Here is a 21,729-nt window from a genome sequence, read left to right as displayed (position 1 = left end):
AGTTCAATATTAAATTTTCAATTCCAACCTTTTAAGATTAAATTGAGGTTTCCTTTATATTATCTTATTAGACAAAGACAAAGACTATATATTTACTAATATTTTTAGTCCAATAATGCATGTCACAGTTCAAAGTAGCTCATAGTGCATAGCTTTTTACATTTCTTATTTTAAAATTTAAGTATTAAATATAACATAACAGTGGTGTAAATACTTTAAAATAATAATAATAATAAAATATAAATAGAATGTGAACTAGTTGATTCAACAAAATCTTTTCTTTGACCAATGGTTCTATGATCAAGCATAGATGGTCAAATTGGGTCATATTGAAATGGGATCTAAGATCATATGAGCTGGTTATGCTCGAGCACACGCTACTCATGAGAGTTTTATAATAAATAAATGTGTTCTTCTCTTTGGTAGGTTCAGAAGTTGGAAACCCGAGCGAAAAATTTAGAAATAGAAAGAAAGACTTCAAAATTTTGAAAATCAAACACCCTTTGAAAATTAGGAGTACTTCAATGATCCCGATATTTGAAACATACACGAAGAAATTACCCCAACAACAGAAGAATAAGAAACAAAAGAAATTGGTTTATTTCAACAAAAGAAAAAGAAAAATGGTTAACAATATAAGAAACGTGTCAAATTTGAACCGTGTTTATTGATTTTTCCTTACCAAAAAGGAAAAAAAAAAAAAAAAAAAAAAAAACGAAAAGTTCCATTAATTCTTCAGTCGTATTTGTTGTGCTTTTCTTTTACTTAAAAGTCCCATTATCAAAAAGTTTCTACATCAATTGTCCTTTATCGTCATTTACCATATTTGAGGTCAATGCCCTTTGTATGGTCGTTTAGTCGGTCAATTCCCTCATTACAACTGGCTTCTTAGGGCGGTGCCGTCACCATGTCTGACACGTGGCTCCTTGATTTAGAGGGATTGGGTTCTCTAATTCCACCCAGAGTGTTCGTAGTGTTAGTGGATAAGATTGAGACATTTTTAGAGATAATTATGGTTAAATAATCAATTTAATATAACTCAACTTTCTTACCTAATAAGAAAAAAAGGAAAAAAGAAAAAACGAAAAGTTCCATTAGTTCTGTCTTATTTGTTGTGCTTTTTATCATCTTAATTGGCATGTGATGTGGCGGTGTCGTCACCGTATCAGGCTCCTTAATTTAGAGGGATTGGGTCCCCTAATTCCACCACAGAGTGTTCGTAGCGTCAGTGAATTAGATTGAGACATTTTTAGAGATAATTGTGGTTAAACAATAAACTTAATATAACAACCATAAAATTTTAGATTAAATTAATTTTCATTAGTCGAATTATTTATTTAAAATTGAAAAATAAATCATAAAAAAATAATTATAAGCACACCGACTTCAGAATCAGGGAGGAAGAAGGGCATTTAGGATATTCTGTGAAATTAAAAAAAAAAAAAAAAAAAAATTATTTTTTGGTTATTAATTTGGAAGGACTTTATGAAACATGTCATTTAATAAAATTAAATGCTTTAAATTTAATTGTCTTTTGACAGTTTCTATCCTTAAATTGATAGAGATATTTTCATATTTCCTTTTCTTTTTCTTAGATATTTCTTACAAACTACAAATTTCTCTATTTTTCTTAATTCCAAAAATTCTATATTTTTTCCCCATTTTAGGTAAATATCTTTACTTATAATATATATATATATATATATATATATATATATATATATATATTCATTTAATAACTTTATTATACTAATTAAACAACATTTATTATCTCCAAGTTATATTCAAATTTGTTTAATTAAAGATATTTATATTTAAATTTATATAAATTACCGTGATTAAATCAAAACTTTTTTTTTTTACCTACCGATAACACATTCAAATAATGCACGTTTTTTCTTAATATTTCAAATTGATATTAATCTTCGTATCTTTACCCTTTATTATCATAGTAATATTTTAAAAAAATATATAAAATATTAAATTACAAGTTTAACCTTTCTTTTTCTTCAAATTTTAAATCACTTTTTAATTTTTTAATTTTATGTCTAATAAATTCTTAAACTTTTGGTCAATTAATTTATGACTTATTTAATATATATATAGATATAATTTAATATAATATAATATGTTTGACTAAATCGCTGTGAATTCAAAACCATAAAACCTGACTTAAATAACCCTAAACCCACAAAACAGACCTCCGCCGGCGCATTCCAAAACTGACCTCTCCGATTCCCATTCTCTCTAACCGTTCTTCTCTCTCCTCCCTATAAATTCCTCTCTTTCTCTCTCCAAATCCCAATTCCCAATTCCCAAAACCCTTTTTCTTCTTCTTCTTCTTCTTCCTGTTCTTCTCTGCAACAAGAACAAGAAATTCCGTTCAACAATGGCGGACGACAGCCAGAGCTTCCCAATAGCGCACTACCAAGCTCACCACAAATCCGACGAAGAACAACACCGACATCTCACCACATTCAAAGCCCTAAAAAAGGAACGCTCCAACAAATGCTTCATCTACGTCTTCTCCGCCTTCGTCTTCCTCTCCGTCGCCGTTTTAATCTTCGCTCTCATCGTCCTCCGCGTCAATTCCCCTGCTCTCCACTTCTCCTCTCTCTCCGTCGCCAAATTCTCCCTCTCCAACACCAATTCCTCTTCTCCCTCCCTTAACCTCACCCTCACCGCCCAACTCGCCGTCGACAATTCCAACTTCGGCCCCTTCAATTTCGACCACGCCTCTGTCGGTTTCATCTACGCCGGTGCCATCGTCGGCCAGACCACTACCGGCGCCGGCAGAGCCAAGGCCAAAGGCACCAAAACCATGAATGTCACCGTCCATGCTTCCGCCAAGAACATCAGCGCCAATTACAACAATTCCCGGCTGTTGAATCTGAGTAGCTTCGCGAATTTGAGAGGCAGAGTCCGATTGATTCATATTTTCCGGCGGAGGGCCTCGTCGGAGATTAGGTGTTCCATGATCCTGGATTTGAATACTCATCAAATTCAGCATAATTGGGTTTGCGAGTAGCCATCAGTATCGGAATCCATGAACTCCATGGCCCCAATTAGTTATTGAATTCTTAAATTCATTTTATTTTATTTTTCTTACAATTTTGGAGGTTTTCTGATGTAAATAATACTCTTATGCTTTATTATTTCATATAATATATATATATATATATATATATATATATATATATATATATATACATATTTTAATTTGATTTTTTTTTTTAAAAGCTATGTGGTTAAGGAATTTAGTTATAATTATTATATTTTGGGGATAACTTGTATGGGTAATAAATGTAATATTGGATAAGTTATGGAGTATTAAGAAATATTGTATAATTGCAATAATGAAGTAGATTAATTAATTTACATTTAATTTACTTTTTTTTTTTTTTTTTTTTGGCAGAGGCAACTAGGCGTTGAAGTTTCAATTATTTACATATTATTTCAAATCTTTTTGGATTAATTAATTAATTTATGGGAAAATTATACATCAAGCTCGGCCTACTCCGAGAACACTCAATTTAGTCAACTTTTGTTTACATCTTGCTCACGAGTTAACCTATGCTTATTTACTAAATACTGTCCCGTCATTGTTTCTTCTCACGCCTTTTATCTTCACGCGACATTGCTCCATTAGGCGAGAATACCGTCATTGTTTCTTCTCTGAACAAAGTTCACGACTTGTAGGCCTGCCTTTTATCTTCACGCGACATTGCTCCATTAGGCGAGAATACCGTCATTGTTTCTTCTCTGAACAAAGTTCACGACTTGTAGGCCTTTTATCTCCATGCAACATTGGTTCACGACTTGTAGGCCTTTTATCTCCACGCAACATTGCATACCTCCATGCAACATTGCTCCATTAGGCTTTCGCTCATTGTGAAAAATTCCCCACTACGGCCTCTCATAGGAATCTGGGAGTGTCTCCATCTCAATGTGTAAAGTGAACGCTTCTTCTCCAGAAAAAGAAGTTCACGACCCATAAACCTTCTACCTCCACTGTCATTGCTCCATCAGGCTTGACCCATAAACCTTCTACCTCCACTGTCATTGCTCCATCAGGCTTGACCCATAAACCTTCGACCCATAAACCTTCTACCTCCACTGTCATTGCTCCATAAACCTTCGACCCATAAACCTTCTACCTCCACTGTCATTGCTCCATCAGGCTTGACCCATAAACCTTCGACCCATAAACCTTCTACCTCCACTGTCATTGCTCCATCAGGCTTGACCCATAAACCTTCTACCTCCGCTGTCATTGCTCCATCAGGCTTTTGCCCATTTCGAAAAATTCTCCACCGCCACCTCTTGTAAGAGTCTCGGCTGTCTCAATCCCAATTACCAATGGGTAAAATGAACCAAATTGGTAAGTAGGAGAATTGGACAATTAAATCCTATTAAAGAGACAAGAAGTAAAAAAAAAAAAAAAAAAAAAAAAAAGCTTTGAAACGTCAAAAGAAAACGCTTAAAATTACAGCAAATAAATTAAAACCACCGTTTTGTTTCATTAAAAACACCCAATTTATCACACCCCATTCCACTTCCTTCTATAAAACCATTCCCTTTACAGCCACATCAAATCCCCTCCTTCTCCAGCCGGAATCAATGGCGGCCGGCCAACCTCCCAACGACCGACCGGCCACACTCCGATCAAGGCGCAAAGCATCAGAGAAATGCATCAACACCTTCTGCATTTACCTCTTCGCGATTGCCGCTGTTGCCTGCATCGCCGCTTTGATCCTCGGCCTTGTCGTCGTCCGGGTAAAAACTCCCACAGTGAAATTAACCTCCGTCACGGTAAAAAATCTCCACTACGGCTTTTCACCGACCCCTTTTATGGACGCCACATTAATCGCCGAAATCACAATGGAAAATCCCAATTTCGGGGAGTTCAAGTACGAGGAAGTAACGAACACCACATTGATTTACTACGGCGTGGCGGTCGGAATCGGCGAGGTGAAAACGGTGTCGGTAAATGCCAAGAGTAATAAAAAAGCGAACTTTACGGTGAAAGTGAAACCCAATTCGAGCTTTGTTGACGTGGATTACTTCAGCCATGACTTGGCGATGTTGAAGACGATGAATATGAGCTGCATCGCCGAGTTTAAGGGAAGGGTTCGTTTGTTGAAATTGTTCAAGGAGAAGAAAGTTTCTATGTTGAAATGTACTATGAGCTTGAATTTGAGCTCCCATGGCGTCCAAAATCTCGCTTGCCAATAGAGGAAGAACAGGATTTGACTTTAAGGGTTTGTTAATTATTATTTGTTTTTGTTGGTTTTGATTATAGGCTCAAGGGTATCGTTTGTAATTACGATGTTTTAGTTTGTATGGCATAACTTCGAGTTAGAATCATAAAAAATGTCTCGAGAGTTTCATGGTGATCGACTAGTCGGTCAATATGAGGCGTGCTCAACTAGCCAACTTGACTTTGGTACCAACGGTCACAGTTGAACTATTTTGAGACTCACAAAGTGATTGTGCAGTACTTGCACTCGCACTCGAGTGAGTCAGGCAGATAAAAATCGAGTTGCTCGTGGCACAAATGACCCGTGATTTGGCCTCCTTGTTTGTGAAAATGGTTTAGAAAACGAGGCTAAGCCAGCAAATAGCGACGAACAACGAGGACATTGATGGAGTACAAAGAATTAACAATTATTCATATTCCCTTATCGTACATTGACCAATTCATAAATGAATGCTTCAACGACCCGATTAATTAGGAAATACATTAGATGGAACAAGCTTGAACCATTGGCTTTGTGGGTCTCCTTGACATTGAGAGTCACTCAGACACGTGCACTTGTTAGTCACAATTAGACGAGAACGAGAAGGAGTTTGCAAGCACAAGGCTTGTCCTTGTTCATCAATGGTGGCTAGTTGAAGCTTCGTGCTTGAAGCGTATTTCCAAGCACTCTGTCTGCTTGAGCAATCTCGGGAGAGAATTGGATAGAGCCCATCTCCGACGGCTTTTAAACACAATATAGATCCTGCCAACCTAATTGGTGCATCGTCTTCTTCATGGTTCCAACGATTAGAAGTCTTACAACTACCGATCGTTAGTTGATGCTTTTTGTTCATTCGCACACATTCACCACTCGAAGGATGGTATATTGTGAACGATGTTGTCATATTTGAATTTGGATCTGTGTTGAGAGCAACCGTTGTTTGATACTTGAATTAGTATGGAGCAAAAATTGCAAAATGAAAGAACGAAGACACACCTGGGATTTGCTCTTTAGGGTTTGAGCCGCCAAACGGATTCCTTGTAGCCATTCTTGAGGATCGAAATAGCGATCTCCAAAGAAGCCATTGCCATCATCAACACTGCAACACCATCTAGGTTGACTTATATGATTGTCCGAAACTACCATGATTCCATGTACACCAAGTGAATCAACTACTGCTTCATATGCCTCAACGAGTGTCAAGTTCAATATAGAAGGATTGTTTCTGGCTATGCCTGCCATGGCCTCTTTAAAATCGAAGTTCTCAAAGGATTGTTGAACAGTCAAGTTGGCGTGGCGTGTGAACATGTGGATTGAGTAAGTCAAACGCACACAATTGAAATGCAACTTTGCAACCGAGGCGGCGATATTATCGAGCGGCCTGAGATGAAGGCCCTCTGCCAACATGGCTTGCATGTGCCCTGGCCAATTTACGCACATTAACTTCACACGTTGGCCTGTTGTGGCATCGACGATCCACCTTCCATTGGTTGAAAGAGGCGACGAATAGGCCTTGAACGTTAACAACACAAAAACACAAACTAAAACAATATTTTTCCGTTCTTGTCCAGTCATTTTGGCCTTGCTTTGAAATTGAATGCTCTCGAGTTGGATGATGATGCAAAAGAGACCATTCTTCAATATTTGTAGAAGGCATCCGACTATATTAGAATCAAAACAGCTAGATAGGATATGAACTTGTAACAAAGAAACGATGAAATTGTCTAACGGAAACTTAGCTTATTTTCTAAATTAGGGATGATCGTTCCTAACAATTAGATAACAAAAAAAAAAAAAAAAAAAAACTCTATCGGTGGAAATATCGTTTATAAACTTTTATTTTACGTCAAATATTATTGTTAAGTGAATTTCCAATTGAACACGTGAAGTGCAATCTTATAGCTAACCAAACTTGATTATGAGGCGAGCGACCCCGTCATGCATGACTAATAAATATGCACGGTCTTCAAATCCCCGGCTGACATTAGCACAAATGGAAGAGACTTCTTTGTCCCCACCCCATTCATAGACATCTCTAAATGAGTTGGAAAAACCAATTTATTCACTTTGACTTATTACAAAGATCTAAATTTGAAGTTCAATTAACTGGGAATTACATTGGACGGGACAAGCTTGAACCATTGACTTTGTGGATCTTCACGACACTCGGCATCATTCAAACACATGCAGTTCTTAGTCACGATTAGACCTGAAGTAGGATCACTTTGCAAGCACAAAGCTTGTCCTTGTTCGTTAGTGGAGGCTAGTTGAAGCTTCGCATCTGTAGCGTATTTCCAAGCACTTTGTTGGCTCGAGCAATCTTCATTGAGAATTGGAGGTTGCCCATCTCCTACCGCTTTTAAACACAATTTAGATCCTACCGACCTCATTGGTGCACCATCTTTTTCATGGCTCCAACGATAAGAATGGTTACATCCACCAAGTGCTAATTGATTTTTTTCATTTGTTAGTACACATTCACCACTAAGAGGATAGTACATTATGAACGATGTTGTCTGCTTTGAACTTGGATATGTTGTTAAAGAACAATCATTATTCTTGGATTAGTAAAAAAAAATGTAAGACCTAAAAAATGGGAAGAAAATAATCTTAGTTTTTAAATAGAAAAAAAAAAGGTTATACCTTGAAGTTTAGTTTGTAAAAGCTCGAACTTCTGAAGGAAATTGGGCTTTTTTGCACCGGTAAAATTGGAATCTAAGACGCCGTATGTTTCCTGAGAATTTATCATACCGTCACGACGATAGTAACTACCTTGTAAAGCCCATAAGGCCCAATCAAAATCATTTTCGGTAAGGTAGGTAGAAAAGCAGTTCAAAAATCGATTTTGACCCTCATCTGCGCCTGTTTGGTCGATCCCAAATTCACTCACGAACAATGGCGTTGAGTTTTGTCCTCTCACAAGAAACCCTGCTCGGTCTTCAAATCCTTGATTGCTACTAGCACAGAATGTGTTTAATGGCTTCGACATCCAACCACGACCATTATGTGAGAAAGAGTACAAGTGAATCTCAAATACAAGCTTGTTATCTAAGTTGAATCCCATGGGTCTGTTTTTCAAGAAGCCGAGATCAGTGTCGTAGCTTAGTCCCGAAACTACAACTAAAACATTTGGGTTAATTTGGTGAATGAGCTTAGCTCCTTCACTCATGTATTGATACCACACGTCCTCTTTTTGGTGTCCTCCTCGCAGCTCGTTTCTCAAGCTCATTGCTACCACCTTTTGCAAATTATTATCGTCGAGATAGTCAAAAATCATATAAAATAAAACTTAATGTGTAAAATGAAAATTTTCAAACCATTAGAACTGATAGTCATTATTGTTGCAAAAAAATCCGACAAAATTTTCTCTCAATAAAAGAAAATGAAAGGAAAAAAAAGAAGACATACGTGAGACTTGTTCTTTAAGGTTTCAGCGGCCAAATGGAGTCCTTGTAGCCATTCTTGAGGATCGAAATAGCGATCTCCAAAGAAGCCATTGCCATCGTCATTACCACAACACCATCCTGGTTGACTTACATGATTATCCGAAACGACCATAATTCCATGTGCAGTAAGTGAATCAACTACTGCAACATAAGCTTCAACTATTGTCATGTTCAAAATAGAAGGATTGTTTTGAGTTATGCCTGTTATGGCCTCTTTCAAATCCAATTTTTGAAAAGATTGTTGAACAGTCAAATTAGCGTAGCGTGTGAACATATAAATTGGGTATGTCAAACGCACGCAATTAAACCGCAACTTCACTATCAAGGCAGCAATATCATCAAGCCGCTTGAATTGAAGGCCCTCCACCAACATGGCTTCCATGTGTGATGGCCAATTTACACACATTAACTTCACACGTTGACCTGTTGTAGCATCGACGATCCATCTTCCGCTGGTCGAAAGAGGCAACGAGTAGGCCGTAAAAGCTACCGACATAAGAACACAAACGAAAACAATATGTTTCCATTGTTGCCCTATCATTTTGTTCTTGCTTTGAAATTGAATATTCTCGAGTTGGACGATGGTGCAAAAGAGACACTTCTTCGATATTTATAGAAGGCGTTGGAGTAAGATAAGAACTTATAAGTTCAATCTAAAGCTATCAAGGTTGTAGATTGTAATTAGGTCAACCTAAGTTTTTTTAAGATTTAGTTGTATGTACAGTGTGAATTTTTCTTTTTTCCTTGGGGCCATTAATAAATGGATTACCAAATGTTTATTTATTTATTTATTTATTTTGCTTCTAGAAAATTAATAAATAGTTTTTTTTTTTTTTTTTTTTTTGCTAAATTATGAAAATTTTTATTTGTTTCGAAAATATTCTTTAACATTTTAAAAAATAAAAATATATTTATCTATACTTCATATCTCGCTTAAAGTCATTAAAAAACATGCGTACATAAATAATAATTAAAATAATAATTTTTTTGAAAAAATAAAAGTCAAACAGTATAAGGTTAATATTATGTTGAAAGTTTAGGGGTATTTTTTAATTCTACTATTAATTATAATAATATTTTAAAACCTTTTTTAAAAAAAATTAAAAATATTAATAGCATTTTTTTACAAGTTTTTAAAATAAAATATTGCAATTTTTTTTTTAATTTAATCTCAACTAAATAAAATGATTTCTTTCTATAACTCTATAATTAATTAGGTAATTTTCAATATAATTCTTATTTAGATTAATTATTATTTTTTTCTCTCTTTTTTTTTTCTTTTCTCATGCCATTTGACACTTACCAAAATTTAGAGTTGAAAACTGACCTATGGTATGGTTTGTCTGTACCAATTTGAACATAACACGTGGGCTACATGCATGGATGAAATTGGAATTAAATTTTGGTATACTTTTACCTAAATATCATCTTACAAATGAATATTCCTAATTTAGTATCAAAATATTAACAACTTTAAGATAGTTATTTTGATAAGAATAAGAATACAAATTTAGAAAATTAATAAGAATGAAGCTGGGTTGTTTTTGAAAAATAACTAAATTAATAAATATATTCTTATTATTCGTAAAAATAATAAAATTTATGTGTATTTTTGAAATATGTTATTGATTATATCCTTATGAATATATTTTTTTTTGTTACTTTTTAAATTTTAAGAATAAAAAATTTAAAATATTTTTTAAACGGGTTTGAAAGTTTAAATATATTTTTGAAATAAAATAATAAGATTTTTATCTAAAACTACATTTTTTTTAATTTTTTTTTATTTAAAAGCATTAGTGAAACTTTTGAAATTTTAAAAGTATTTTTTAAATAAAATACAAAAATTAAATATATTTTTAAACCCCAATCATAATCTATTTATACCAAAATCTTAAATTCATCCCTTTTGGCCTTAGCGTCTTCACAGGCACTTGTTCCTCTATCTAATTGATGTGGGATCTCACACCACTCCTATGCAGGACCTTGCGTCCTCGCTAGCAGTCGTTCCTTTCTCCAATCGATGTGAGGTCTCATAACCCATCTCCTCGGGGCCAATGTTCTTGCTGGCACGTCGCCAGTGTCCAGCCTCTTTAGAGCTCAGCCTCCCCATTGGGCACATCGTCTGGTATTTGACTCTGATATGATTTATAACAGCTCAAGGTTACTGCTAGCAAATATTATTCTCTTTGTGCTTTCCCTCAACGCTAATGCATATGAGAGGGAGAGATTTTCATACATTTATAAAGAATGTTTCGTTGTCTGTTACGTGGGATCTCACAACAAGACTCATACTTAAATTAAGGTTTACACAACTTAGATCATTTGAAAGACAGTAACCTAGACAAGAAAAGCTCGATCCAATGAATCCATAGAGGTGTAAAAAAAGTATAATATTTTATTATTTCTTTGTTTAAGAAGCCCATGGCCCAGATATTTTAAGATGGGCCCAAAAGGCAAAAAGCCCATTTTACTTTTGATTCCATGAATGCCCATGGCCCAGAATTTCATTTTCTTTAGCATATTTATTAAATAAATGGAAGCAAACACTCAGGTTGACATTTTAATTTTTAATGGCTTAAAAAAGCGTGCTTTTAAATTTAATATATTTATTTTTAAAAAATTCATTAAAAACGCCATTACTCAAATAAAAAACTAAAATGATAATTTATTTAAAACTTTGGATTATACAAAAATTAAAATGTCAATTGGACGATTAAAAAATTAAAAAAAAAAAAAATATATATATATATATTTAGTTGATAAAATCAAAGAAAAGAAAAGAAAAGAAAAGAAAATCGGGAGCGTCCGCAGAAACCACGTGGCGGAAGATAAAAGGGGGAGTGGGTCAAGAAAGGGAGCACGTGGAGTGGAGGGAAGTCACGTGGTGCGTGAGGGGATTTAAATTTTGAAATATGAAGCAGGGAAGATTCTGTCGTCAGCAAAAGGCGACGTGTTCGAATCGCAAGCGATTTCTTAATGGAGTCTTCGTTTGGGCTCTTACCTTTGTGGCTATCAATGGAAAACCTAAAAATGAAGATGGGGCTCTAAATCTGGTTCGACCTCTTTCGACGGCTCAGATTCCTCATTCATGATTCATCCTTTGTTTATATAGACACAGACGAACGGAGAGACACCGCGCTCTGGGGGAATAATCAACCTTCGTAGTTGTGGATTTCTCTGAGCGGAACGGGTTTTGATTTTGGATCGGTTCAGTTTTGGAACCATTTTTGTAAGTGCTTTTTTGAATTTGTTGAAGCGCTAGTTCTTTGGTAGTGGTTATGGCCGAGCATCACGACCACGATGAGCCCAAAGGTGAGTCGTTGATTGATAAGATTTCCGGGAAGATTCACGCTCATGATTCCTCTTCTTCCGATTCCGACAATGAAAAGGTTGACACTTCTGGTTCTATTAAATCCAAGATTTATCGCCTCTTCGGTAGGGAAAGGCCTGTCCACAAGGTTTTCGGTGGGGGAAAACGTAAGTAATTTTTTCGTTATTATGTCTTCGTGGAAATGTTCCTCTGCCTGATTTCCTGGTTTTGTTGTATAGATAAGTTTTGATGGTAGAAATGGTTGTATTTCGATTTGAATGCATGGTTTTGATTTGTTTGCTTCTAAGATGATTAACTGTTTGAGGAAATGGATGGATGTTGAATCCAGATGATCTTTGTTCTTATTTTTATATTGATGTTCTTCGCTGCTTCGGGAGCGATTTATGGCGTCTGAAGTGGATCGGCGTCTCATGGATAGTTCGTCTTTTATTTTATGAAACTTTTAGTTGAGTTTGTAGATCTGGATCTATCTACAATTTTAGCATACGTTTTCAGTTGATCCTGTTTCATTCTCCAATAGTTGGTTTACAATCATGCATGACATTTCGATTTGTCAATTTTGCGATGCGAATTAACACCTTTTATAACTTCAAAATAGTGTCAATTGTTCCTCTTCCTGATTCATTATAGCTTGAAATTCAGTCTATGTAAAGAATATTTTGATGTTACGGAACTGATTTTCATTGATGTATCTAATGATCATTGTTTTCCCTCTGCTGTTTTAATCTCTTCTCTACAGCGGCTGATATCTTCCTGTGGAGAAACAAAAAGGTATCCGGTGGAGTTCTAGGAGGAGCAACAGTCGCATGGATTTTGTTTGAGTTGCTTGAATATCACTTTCTGACCTTGATTTGCCACATTTGTATGGCTGCTCTGGCAGTAGTGTTTTTGTGGTCCAATGCTTCTTTCTTCATTAACAAGTAAGTTGTTCTAGCTTGGCATACGGTTCACCTTTCGAATCATCATCGCTTAACTGTATGCCGACACCTTTTTCGTACAGGTCTCTGCCACACATTCCTCAAGTTCACATTCCGGAGGAGCCAGTGAAAGAGATCGCCACTGCTTTGAGAGTTGAGATCAATAGGGCCATTGCTGTCTTGAGAGAGATCGCATCAGGAAGGGATTTGAAGAGCTTTCTTTCTGTACGTTAACTTCTACCTCTTGGATATTGATTCTTGATTTAGTTCTGAATCTAGTATTCAAAAATAGTTCAAAGTTAGTTCTGAATCTTGTATCCATAATTTTGTTTGCTAGGCAATTGCTGGTTTGTGGGTTCTGTCCATTGTGGGAACCTGGTTCAATTTCCTAACCTTGCTGTACATAGGTGAGGAAGTTTTCAGTGTGAACTTCAATTTCAATTAGTTTTGTTCTCTCCAGTCTTGCATTTTAGTGACTTCTCGTTGTCGAATCAATGTGTAACAGGAGTTATTTTGCTCTTCACTGTACCTGTGTTCTACGAGAAATACGACGATAAGGTGGACGCCTTGGCAGAGAAGGCAATTGCAGAGATCAAGAAGCAGTACGTAGTATTTGATGAGAAGGTACTTTCTAAAATCCCAAGAGGACCTCTGAAGGACAAAAAGATCGCTTGAGAGACGCCCCCGACTCGTGGTAGTAGTCCTGTTTTTTTTGTTGTTGTTTTCAAAATATGCATTTGATAGGCTTTTTTTAGTCATTGGCGTCCTGAAGTTTCATCCATGAAAGAATCTGTTCTTTTTCTTCTCTTCTCTTCTCATCAGTGGGTTGGCAATGTGGATTAATTTATGGATTGCGGATACTACACATGATTTTGCTATAATTTTATAGCTCTCCTTACATGTTAAGCCTTAGTGAACCACAAATTTTAGGGATGTTATACTTAATTGACAGTGGGTTTCATGTATAAAGTGAGAGTTGTTGTTTCATTCATCTGTTTGATTTGGTTATTTTGGTGCATGATTTCTTCAAATTCTTCCCTTTTGTGAAATCTGTTTATGGGTTTTGATCATTATGGATCATATTGTGTGTCAAAGTTTTGCTGTTCCTTGCACAAGCTTGGATCATGTAGCACTACTCTAGAGTTGAATTTAGAAGATAAAAAGGCATATTTGATGTGATAGGGAGGCATGGTATTAGTAGTTTCTTTCCAACTGCTAAAGTAAGTTTAGTTGCATCATTAATAAGAGCACATCATATGAAAGGTCCAACATAATTAATAAACATCATGTCTATGTCTTGTTGTAAGATGGAAGTCCCACATCGGCTAATTTAGAGAATGATCATAGGTTTATAAGTGAGGAATACTAATTCTATTGGTACGAGGCCTTTTGGGGAAGCTCAAAGCAAAACCACGAGAGCCAAAATGACGTTATTTATATTATATTTTAACTTAAAATGTAACTTTTGAGAATTTCTGGGTTAAAATGAACCCAATGACAGGATGATTGCGAAGGGTAATTGATTTCTAAGTACTTTTTCAAGTTATTAAGGTTTATGGAAGTTGAATAGGTAAATAGTAATTATTATGCTTTTGGAAAATTTTTAGTTTCTGCTTTTGAGTAAGGCAATTCTATACCAACACAGTGTTTTGTTCTTGTTCGTTTATCTATTTTAACATAAAAGTTTATTAAGAAAGACTTAATTTTCTTTCTAATATTCTTACACAAATTTCTACTTCTGAGTATTTCTTTAAAAAAAAACCATTATTCATTTATTGGGAATGTATACCTGAATTTATTATTTGTTGGAAGGCAATTTGCCTTGTATTTTAGGCCTTCCTTTTTAATATAGAAAACTTTTTAACTCAAAAAATAAACGAAGAACCGACCATATGAAGCCTCGAGGACGAACCTCCTATATATTTAGAATCTTTTTTTTTTTTTTTTTAATATTGGTGAAAATTAAAAAATAAAATAATTTCGTGAAAACTTTAAAATGTTTATACCCATTGCGTTTGCCGGGAGTCGAACCCAGGTCTATTGCTTGGAAGGCAATTATCCTAACCGTTGGACTACAAACGCTGTTGATGAAATGTAAATGGAAAATTATATATTTAGTCTTTAACTTATCCAAATCCAAAATCTTCCGTTGTTCTCTGTCTATTTTAATTTGTTTTATATACTCGCTAACTTTGGATTCATTATTTTAAATAATTTTTAGAAATAGGGGATGTTGTTGGTTTGGGGTATAGGTAAATTTTTTATTTTTAAAAAATTAATTGTAACATGAGATAAATTAGTGTTCGTTAAATCTAAGATATGTTTGATTGAGTTCAAATGTCGAGCTAAAGAATGATTTTCTTCCTTCGACACCAACCAATGGTAAATAACGATGGCAAAAGCTTTTGTTAGCTACAGTAATGTAATATGAAAAAAGAGACCGACTGGAGTTTGAAAATTCATCGACCAAAATGCTATCGATCCCAAACTTTAAAGACCAAAAGTACACATAAACGATAATGGCAAGGGACGGACGAGGGAAGGGGAAAGGACGGTAGGGAGGAGAAAGAAGAGAGAAAAATGAACTATAAATATTTTTAATACAAATAAACTACTTTTTCAAAACTTCACGAGATAACTCAAATCAAACTTCGACAGCTAATGCTATCAAACCAAATCTCGACGATGACTCAAAAACTACTCTAAATGCTATCAAACTCAAACTTCAACCGTTATCAAAATGCTATCAAACTCAAACTTCAACGGTTACCAAAATGCTATCAAACTCAAACTTCGACACAGGAAAAGGGCCCTTATCCATAACCAGAATGACAACATTAACAAACCTACAGGTTGCTGAGCTGCATTTGAAGCCTGTTCCACATACATTATCTAAAAGAATATATACAAGAAAGAACAAGCCAACAAACCAACAACCCAATACTGAGAATTTGCCCTCTCAATATAGAGCACTCTTAAGGAGTCTTTCCATTTGAACCAATAAATAACAAGCTTTATAATGGACAGATACTAAACAAGGAGAGAGAGACAGAGAGACAGAGAGAGACCAACATTACCGAACGACCAACCATGCTCGTAACACCAGATGGACGTAAAAGGAAGGCTGAGATTGCTTCACACCCAACTACGAGGCATGGAGGGAGGTTCCATCGAGTGCTCAGGACCAGAAACTACATTTCTACTACTTGAGCCTAACCCTGAGCTGCAAGCAAGCATTGCCAGCAAACTTCCACCGTGCACCCTACCTTCGGGAATGATCGACGATTCTTCTGCTTCACTGCCTGCAACATGCGCAAGATTTGGACCGACTTTGCCTCCTACCTTGATGAGATCTTCATTCATGTAATCTTCCCTGACTACTCCTTTCATCTTCTCCTTCTGACTGAGATTAGGCTCCTGAATAATAGATCCAAGTGAGACTCCCCCATGAACCCTCTTGTCTTGCACCAGGCCACTATGAAGTGCACAGAGACCCATCTTCCCCCTTGCGAATGAATTGCATGGGCAACACGGTCGGGTGCCATACTCGGACCCAGGATGACCCCAAGAACATCTCTTTCCTCCACCATGTGCCTTGCAAAAATCTGTGCTTCCTTGTGCACTCTTGCCACACCCTTCGAACTTGCATCTTTTTCCCCCACCGTGACGCACGCAATAGTCTGTCCTTCCCCGAGCACTTTTTGTGCACTCAGGAACAGCACATCTCTTGCCCCCACCATGTGCCACACAGAAGTTGGTACCCCCATGGACGCTCTTTGTACAAATACCACCTCCTTGGAATCCACACCTTTTACCACCACCATGGCCCTTGCAAAATGGGGTGCTACCTTCAGCACCTTTGGTACAACCAGGAGACGTACACCTTTTACCCCCACCATGAGCCTTGCAGTACATGGTGCTCCCTTGTGCGCCTTTAGTGCACCCAGGCGTTTGGCATCGCCTACCACCACCATGAGAGATGCAAAGACCGGAGAGGCCTTCTGCACTCTTGGTACAGTTCTCCTTTTGACATCTCTTGCCACCACCATGACGAATGCATAATCCTGATTTCCCTCTTGCCGCTCGAGTGCATCCTTCACTGTTGCATCTTCGACCCCCACCATGGGCAATACAATAGTCTGTGCGTCCTTCTGCACTCTTGGTACAACCCAAATGTTGACATCGCCGTCCACCTCCATGGGCCTTGCAGTATACAGTGCGACCCTCAGCTCCCTTGTGACATCCAGGTTTCTGACACCTCCGACCGCCACCATGTGATATGCAACGGCCAGAAGCACCTCTGGCTCCCTTGCCACATCCATCAACTTGACATATCTTGGAATTACTACTACGACTAAATCGTTCTTGAAGCTGTTGTGTTATCCCGGAAGTACAGGTGACTGAGCTTTTGGGTACGGTTAAAACGCTTGAGGAAAGGTCTGGAACATTTGCAGGTGGCATCACTTTCTCAGTAACTGGGTGAAAAATGTAGCCAACCTGAGGATTCAACGAGGTAGAAATGACTGGCTGGACGGTTCCTGGCTTCCAACCACATGATGTTTCTCCATCATCTGTGTTTAAGGTTTCAACAAATGTCAATGGTTTCTCCATTGACAACTGAAGTGAAGGAATACCCTGATAAATTGAAGTGACATCAGATTCGCATAGCCCAGTTGAGAGACTCAACTCCAAGTCATCCTTCGGTTTAAATTTATGTACTTTAAGCGACTTATTGGCAGGTTCTTTAGGGCTAGCTACCTTATCATTACCAAGATTGAGAGAAAAATCCAGATCAAGTATCATTGAGGATTCCTCATCGGTGTCTTTAGCAGAGGACACTCTGGTGCATTCAGTTGCTGAACTCCCCTTACTATCAGAAGAACTTGAGGAATGAACAAACCCAAGAGACAAAGAAGACCCAACTGACCGACCACCCACGGATTTCTCAACCAAACTCCACTTCCGTTTCATTCCCTTCGACATGGACCTACAGGGGACCGAAGATCCAGTACCAGTAGAATCAAGTCGCAGAATAGTATCTGCACTGTCTCCAGCTCCAGTTTTTCCATCTTGGAAAGACTTCCCCAGAATCTTTAGTACATTCAAAGAATAATTGGCAGCAAAATTCAAGTTCTGAACGCTCGAGCCCATTAAATTATAGTTAAAATATTGTTACCAAGACCGAATTGAATTAGACCAGCCTCCCTGACTTCCGGGATTTAAAAATGAAAAGCTATGAAACTAGTTCTATTTTATTTTCTAATATGTTGAGGAAAAATAAAAAGAAGCTAAGGAACTAGGATGAATTGTTTCTGAAAAAGAAGATACCGCCCCCACTAACAAATCCTGAAGTGTCACACCTATCCATCTTTTACAATTGAATAAGACCTTCAGCGTATCACATGCACCAAATATTGATGAATCAAAGGAAACTTGAAACTTCTAAAGAGGCATATTGGTTATCAATCAACCTGCACCAACAATTCCATTGATTAAAAACTATAGTTCACTAAAGAACTTGTGCTGATCTGTTCTAGAAGAGATAATAAAATAAACAAGAAGGAAGATGGTAAAGTGCTGTCATACATCAATCAACTAAACTTAACTGAAAAGGAAATAGCATGGAGAGGTTTAAGTATGTTTGCCCACGTATATGGGATATTTTAAGAAGCGAACATCTTTCTTAGTCACATATTCTAAAAGAATAGGAAAGGTGATTTCACTTTGTTTCTGACTAGGAACAAGCCCTATCACAAGAATATTTTGTTAAGTAGGACGATAGCTCTGAAAAAGACCGATTGAGGTAATGGTTAAAATACAAAGAAACTGTTAGATGCACAAACTTGAGCACACAGTAAGACTCCACAGCTCCACATATTGCTATTAACTCGATGAAAAGGCATCCAATTGTTTATATGCAAATTTTTCTAATAGATCAAGTTGATTACAGTAAACAGAAAGACAACATTAAATCTACACACCAAAGATGAATTTAACAATAGCACGCAGAAGGATCCTAGGAGGTGACGTGAGAAATTCAAGAAAAATAATGAAACAAATAGCCAGCCAGCATGACATAATTAATATTTCAACTGTTTGATTGCTGTAAGAGTGCAGATGGATGAGAGAAATAACCTTTTTCAGCTGTAAGCCACAACCAGAACATCTAATACTAAATTTTGAACTTGAATACGGTTCTTTATTCGTATTGTTCTTTTCTTTTATAGAAGGGGGAGAATTTGGGCTGAATTGACTTCCAAATTGTAACAGAGAAAACTAAATAAAACCCCACTTGTTCCATCAGTCTTCAATCTAAAACATGAACTAGCTCGAGTCAATGATATGTTAAAGAGTGAGACCAAGAGAGTAGATTTGTCGACATTTCTAATAAAATTTAGCTTAATTCAATAGAGAAAAAAACATTCCCCAGTGAATTGAAATGCATCTCAAAGCTTCATAACACATAATTCACAAATTCTCCGCATAACTCAACCAAAACGAATCCTGTGCATGTCAAATTCATAGAAAGAAACAGAAATAACCAGAGCGAGGGGAAAAAACAAAAACAAAACCAAAATTAGAAACCAAATCGCTTTCACTTGCAGGGTGAATGAATCCAGAAAATTCAAAAACAAAAAACAACAAAAGCAGACGAGAAATTCCTCATACGCAAAAACCCCCCAACACGTTCCCTGCTTCCACAGCAACACGAAACAGGGGAAACAAACAAGCACAGAGCAGAAAGATACAAGTTGAAAGAAAGTAAAGGAAAGAAACAAGAATCAATGAACGATTGAAGAAGAGAAACAGAGGAAGGATAGGAGAAGTAAGTAGAAAACAAACCTGAGAGTTGGATCAAATTTCATGCGGGGATTTGGGGAAGAGAAGGCGGAGAATTTAAGGGAGATGGAGGCGCCGGCGGAGAAGGAAGAGAGGGATGAGGCAAAGGGTTAGATTGAGAAAGAGACATACAAATGCGCTCACAGTTCTACAGAGATGCTCAAAACGAGTGGATGTAACGCGCATTTAGAGGAGAACAGGCTGCACGTTTAATCCCCCCAAACCCGGTTCGGTTTCCCCAAACCGGGAAAGTTCGTTTGTCTTCATCCACGCGCCTCATTTTTCTTTCTTTTTTTTTTTTCTTTTAAATAATTCTCTCAATTTCAATCCTTTTCATTTATTTTATAAAAAAATATTAATTCTGAATAAATTTTTAATAAATTCAATAATAAATATAATATAATGTTTAATAGAATTTCTTACCGTTACAATATAGTTTTACGTTATTTATATATAAAAATCGTCTACGTCTTAAAGAAGAATTTTTTTTTAAAAGGGATTGGAATAATTGAATTAAAATAATACATATAAAAAATTGGACGAGTTGTACTGTGACAAGACGACATTTGAGGTCGTATTATAATAATAATAATAATAATAATGCTTTAAAAATGATATTATTAATAAGAATTAAAATTAAAATGGTGGCAGATTGGAGATCACGATGAAAAATATTAAAAAAATACGTAGGGATCATAAAGATAAAGGATCCTTTATTTGCTCAGTTAAAAAAAAATGGAAAAAAAATCATTTATTTCTTTTTAATAATTATATAATTCGGGGAAATGAATTTGGTCGCTTCTGCGGATTAAATCCATTCAATGGATGGACTTCACTCCACAGTGTTTTTTTTTTTTTTTAAATAAATAAATAATAGACTAAATTAATATATATATATCTAAAAAATTTGTATTTTTTTGTCTAATAAATATTCTTAAATTTTTAGAATTTCAATAATATTCTTAAATTAAAAAAAATCTGAGAAGTATTTTAAAATATGATACTAACCCTAGGTATTTTTAAATTTTTAAGAAAAATTTAAAAATATTAATGAAATTTTTGAAAATTCAAGGTAATTTTTAAACATTTTGAAAAATTAAATAAAAGTTTTTAAATTTTTTTAAAATTTTAGAATTTTTAAAATTTAAAGGTATATTGAGGATATTTTTATAATTTAAATAATATATTAAATTAATTGATTTGGATAATTTTTTGTAACTAAATGATCAAAATTAAAAATATAAAAAATTAAAATATTATAAAATTAAAAGAGCAGTGAAACCGGGAAACCGCTGAAACGGTAAACGTGGGGGAAGTGGGTTAGGTGAAGAGGGCGGCGTGGCGATACGAAATCGGGAATATAAAAGGTGACACGTCAACACAATTACCATGTCTTTATGAGTCGGCAGCGCCTCGTCACCGCTCGTTTTTCGTCTCTGTGGTCCCCACTTCTCTTCTCCCTTTGACTTCCACGTTTCTCTTCGTTCTCCGCGCCGATTCGCAGCTCCTTTCTTTTTTTTTTTTTTTTTGCTGCCGCGGTTTTCCTGATTTCAATAACGATACTCTTCCACGCGCTGCTTCCCTCGCGTGTTCTTCAATCTCCACCCCATCCTCTCCCTTTTTTTAAATTAAGATTTTATTTCTGTTGAATTCTCGCTACGGCGTCGTTTTTTAACAAAAAAAAAAAAAAAAAAAAAAAGGTTTTAAAAAGGAAGAGGAAAAAATTAAGGGTTTAAATTCGCTTGGCCCCATTGGAATTATTCTATTTTATAATTCATAATTTTATTTTCTCCTAATTCTTAAATTAAAATTTTCTTTTATTCTCATTGAATTAGTAATTTTTACTTTTATCTATTATTTTATATAGTTTTTTAAAATAAAAATAAATAAATACGAACTCAAATATTTATTTAAGAATTAATGAAAGAAACCAAACATAATTTTTATTTTTA

General features: G+C 35.8%; 5 protein-coding genes, 1 non-coding gene and 1 pseudogene across 6 annotated transcripts; 3 read left to right on the top strand and 4 right to left on the bottom strand.

Moving 5' to 3' along the window:
• The first annotated feature begins 2,296 nt into the window (after window positions 1-2,296).
• Window positions 2,297-3,392, top strand: LOC147789624 (late embryogenesis abundant protein At1g64065-like). Its single transcript, XM_087117048.1, has one exon. It carries the CDS (start codon window positions 2,390-2,392, stop codon window positions 3,026-3,028), a length of 639 nt encoding a protein of 212 aa, XP_086973174.1. The 5' UTR covers window positions 2,297-2,389; the 3' UTR covers window positions 3,029-3,392.
• A 958-nt stretch (window positions 3,393-4,350) lies between these two features.
• Window positions 4,351-5,296, top strand: LOC111808643 (late embryogenesis abundant protein At1g64065). The gene has a single exon (XM_023694758.2). It carries the CDS (start codon window positions 4,621-4,623, stop codon window positions 5,233-5,235), a length of 615 nt encoding a protein of 204 aa, XP_023550526.1. The 5' UTR covers window positions 4,351-4,620; the 3' UTR covers window positions 5,236-5,296.
• A 431-nt stretch (window positions 5,297-5,727) lies between these two features.
• LOC111808642 (glycosyl hydrolase 5 family protein-like) lies at window positions 5,728-6,815 on the bottom strand. Its single transcript, XM_087116926.1, has 2 exons — window positions 6,227-6,815; window positions 5,728-6,158 (listed from the first exon to the last, which is right to left on the bottom strand). The coding sequence occupies exons 1-2, from the start codon at window positions 6,813-6,815 to the stop codon at window positions 5,728-5,730; spliced, it is 1,020 nt and encodes a 339-aa protein (XP_086973052.1).
• Window positions 6,816-7,342: 527 nt separating this feature from the next.
• LOC111808641 (glycosyl hydrolase 5 family protein pseudogene) lies at window positions 7,343-9,227 on the bottom strand (annotated as a pseudogene).
• Window positions 9,228-11,648: 2,421 nt separating this feature from the next.
• Window positions 11,649-13,924, top strand: LOC111809209 (reticulon-like protein B2). Its single transcript, XM_023695600.2, has 5 exons — window positions 11,649-12,166; window positions 12,760-12,940; window positions 13,021-13,162; window positions 13,275-13,344; window positions 13,443-13,924. Exons 1-5 carry the CDS (start codon window positions 11,968-11,970, stop codon window positions 13,610-13,612), a joined length of 762 nt encoding a protein of 253 aa, XP_023551368.2. The 5' UTR covers window positions 11,649-11,967; the 3' UTR covers window positions 13,613-13,924.
• Window positions 13,925-14,947: 1,023 nt separating this feature from the next.
• On the bottom strand, window positions 14,948-15,019 carry TRNAG-UCC (transfer RNA glycine (anticodon UCC)). The gene has a single exon. It is a non-coding gene; the product is annotated as a tRNA-Gly (tRNA).
• Window positions 15,020-15,729: 710 nt separating this feature from the next.
• On the bottom strand, window positions 15,730-19,942 carry LOC111808504 (uncharacterized). Its single transcript, XM_023694519.2, has 2 exons — window positions 19,781-19,942; window positions 15,730-18,408 (listed from the first exon to the last, which is right to left on the bottom strand). The coding sequence occupies exon 2, from the start codon at window positions 18,086-18,088 to the stop codon at window positions 16,073-16,075; it is 2,016 nt and encodes a 671-aa protein (XP_023550287.2). The 5' UTR covers window positions 18,089-18,408; window positions 19,781-19,942; the 3' UTR covers window positions 15,730-16,072.
• Between the last annotated feature and the right edge of the window lie 1,787 nt (window positions 19,943-21,729).

The sequence above is a fragment of the Cucurbita pepo genome, chromosome 13, assembly GCF_057944985.1.
Source record: "Cucurbita pepo subsp. pepo isolate OVF chromosome 13, ASM5794498v1, whole genome shotgun sequence".
NCBI lineage: Eukaryota > Viridiplantae > Streptophyta > Magnoliopsida > Cucurbitales > Cucurbitaceae > Cucurbita > Cucurbita pepo.
The sequence above is the reverse complement of the archived record's forward strand: the minus strand, read 5'-3'. Positions and strand labels throughout refer to the sequence as shown.

Bases quoted from the DNA above. Each gene is read 5' to 3' on its own strand.
- LOC111809209 (XM_023695600.2), top strand. From the start codon at position 11,968: ATGGCCGAGCATCACGACCACGATGAGCCCAAAGGTGAGTCGTTGATT. The intron at 12,941-13,020 runs GTAAGTTGTTCT...TTTTTCGTACAG, and splicing joins GCTTCTTTCTTCATTAACAA to GTCTCTGCCACACATTCCTC. The intron at 13,163-13,274 runs GTACGTTAACTT...TTTGTTTGCTAG, and splicing joins ATTTGAAGAGCTTTCTTTCT to GCAATTGCTGGTTTGTGGGT.
- LOC111808642 (XM_087116926.1), bottom strand. From the start codon at position 6,815: ATGACTGGACAAGAACGGAAAAATATTGTTTTAGTTTGTGTTTTTGTG. The intron at 6,159-6,226 runs GTTCTTTCATTT...CTCTCAACACAG, and splicing joins CAAATCCCAGGTGTGTCTTC to ATCCAAATTCAAATATGACA.
- LOC147789624 (XM_087117048.1), top strand. From the start codon at position 2,390: ATGGCGGACGACAGCCAGAGCTTCCCAATAGCGCACTACCAAGCTCAC.
- LOC111808504 (XM_023694519.2), bottom strand. From the start codon at position 18,088: ATGGGCTCGAGCGTTCAGAACTTGAATTTTGCTGCCAATTATTCTTTG.
- LOC111808643 (XM_023694758.2), top strand. From the start codon at position 4,621: ATGGCGGCCGGCCAACCTCCCAACGACCGACCGGCCACACTCCGATCA.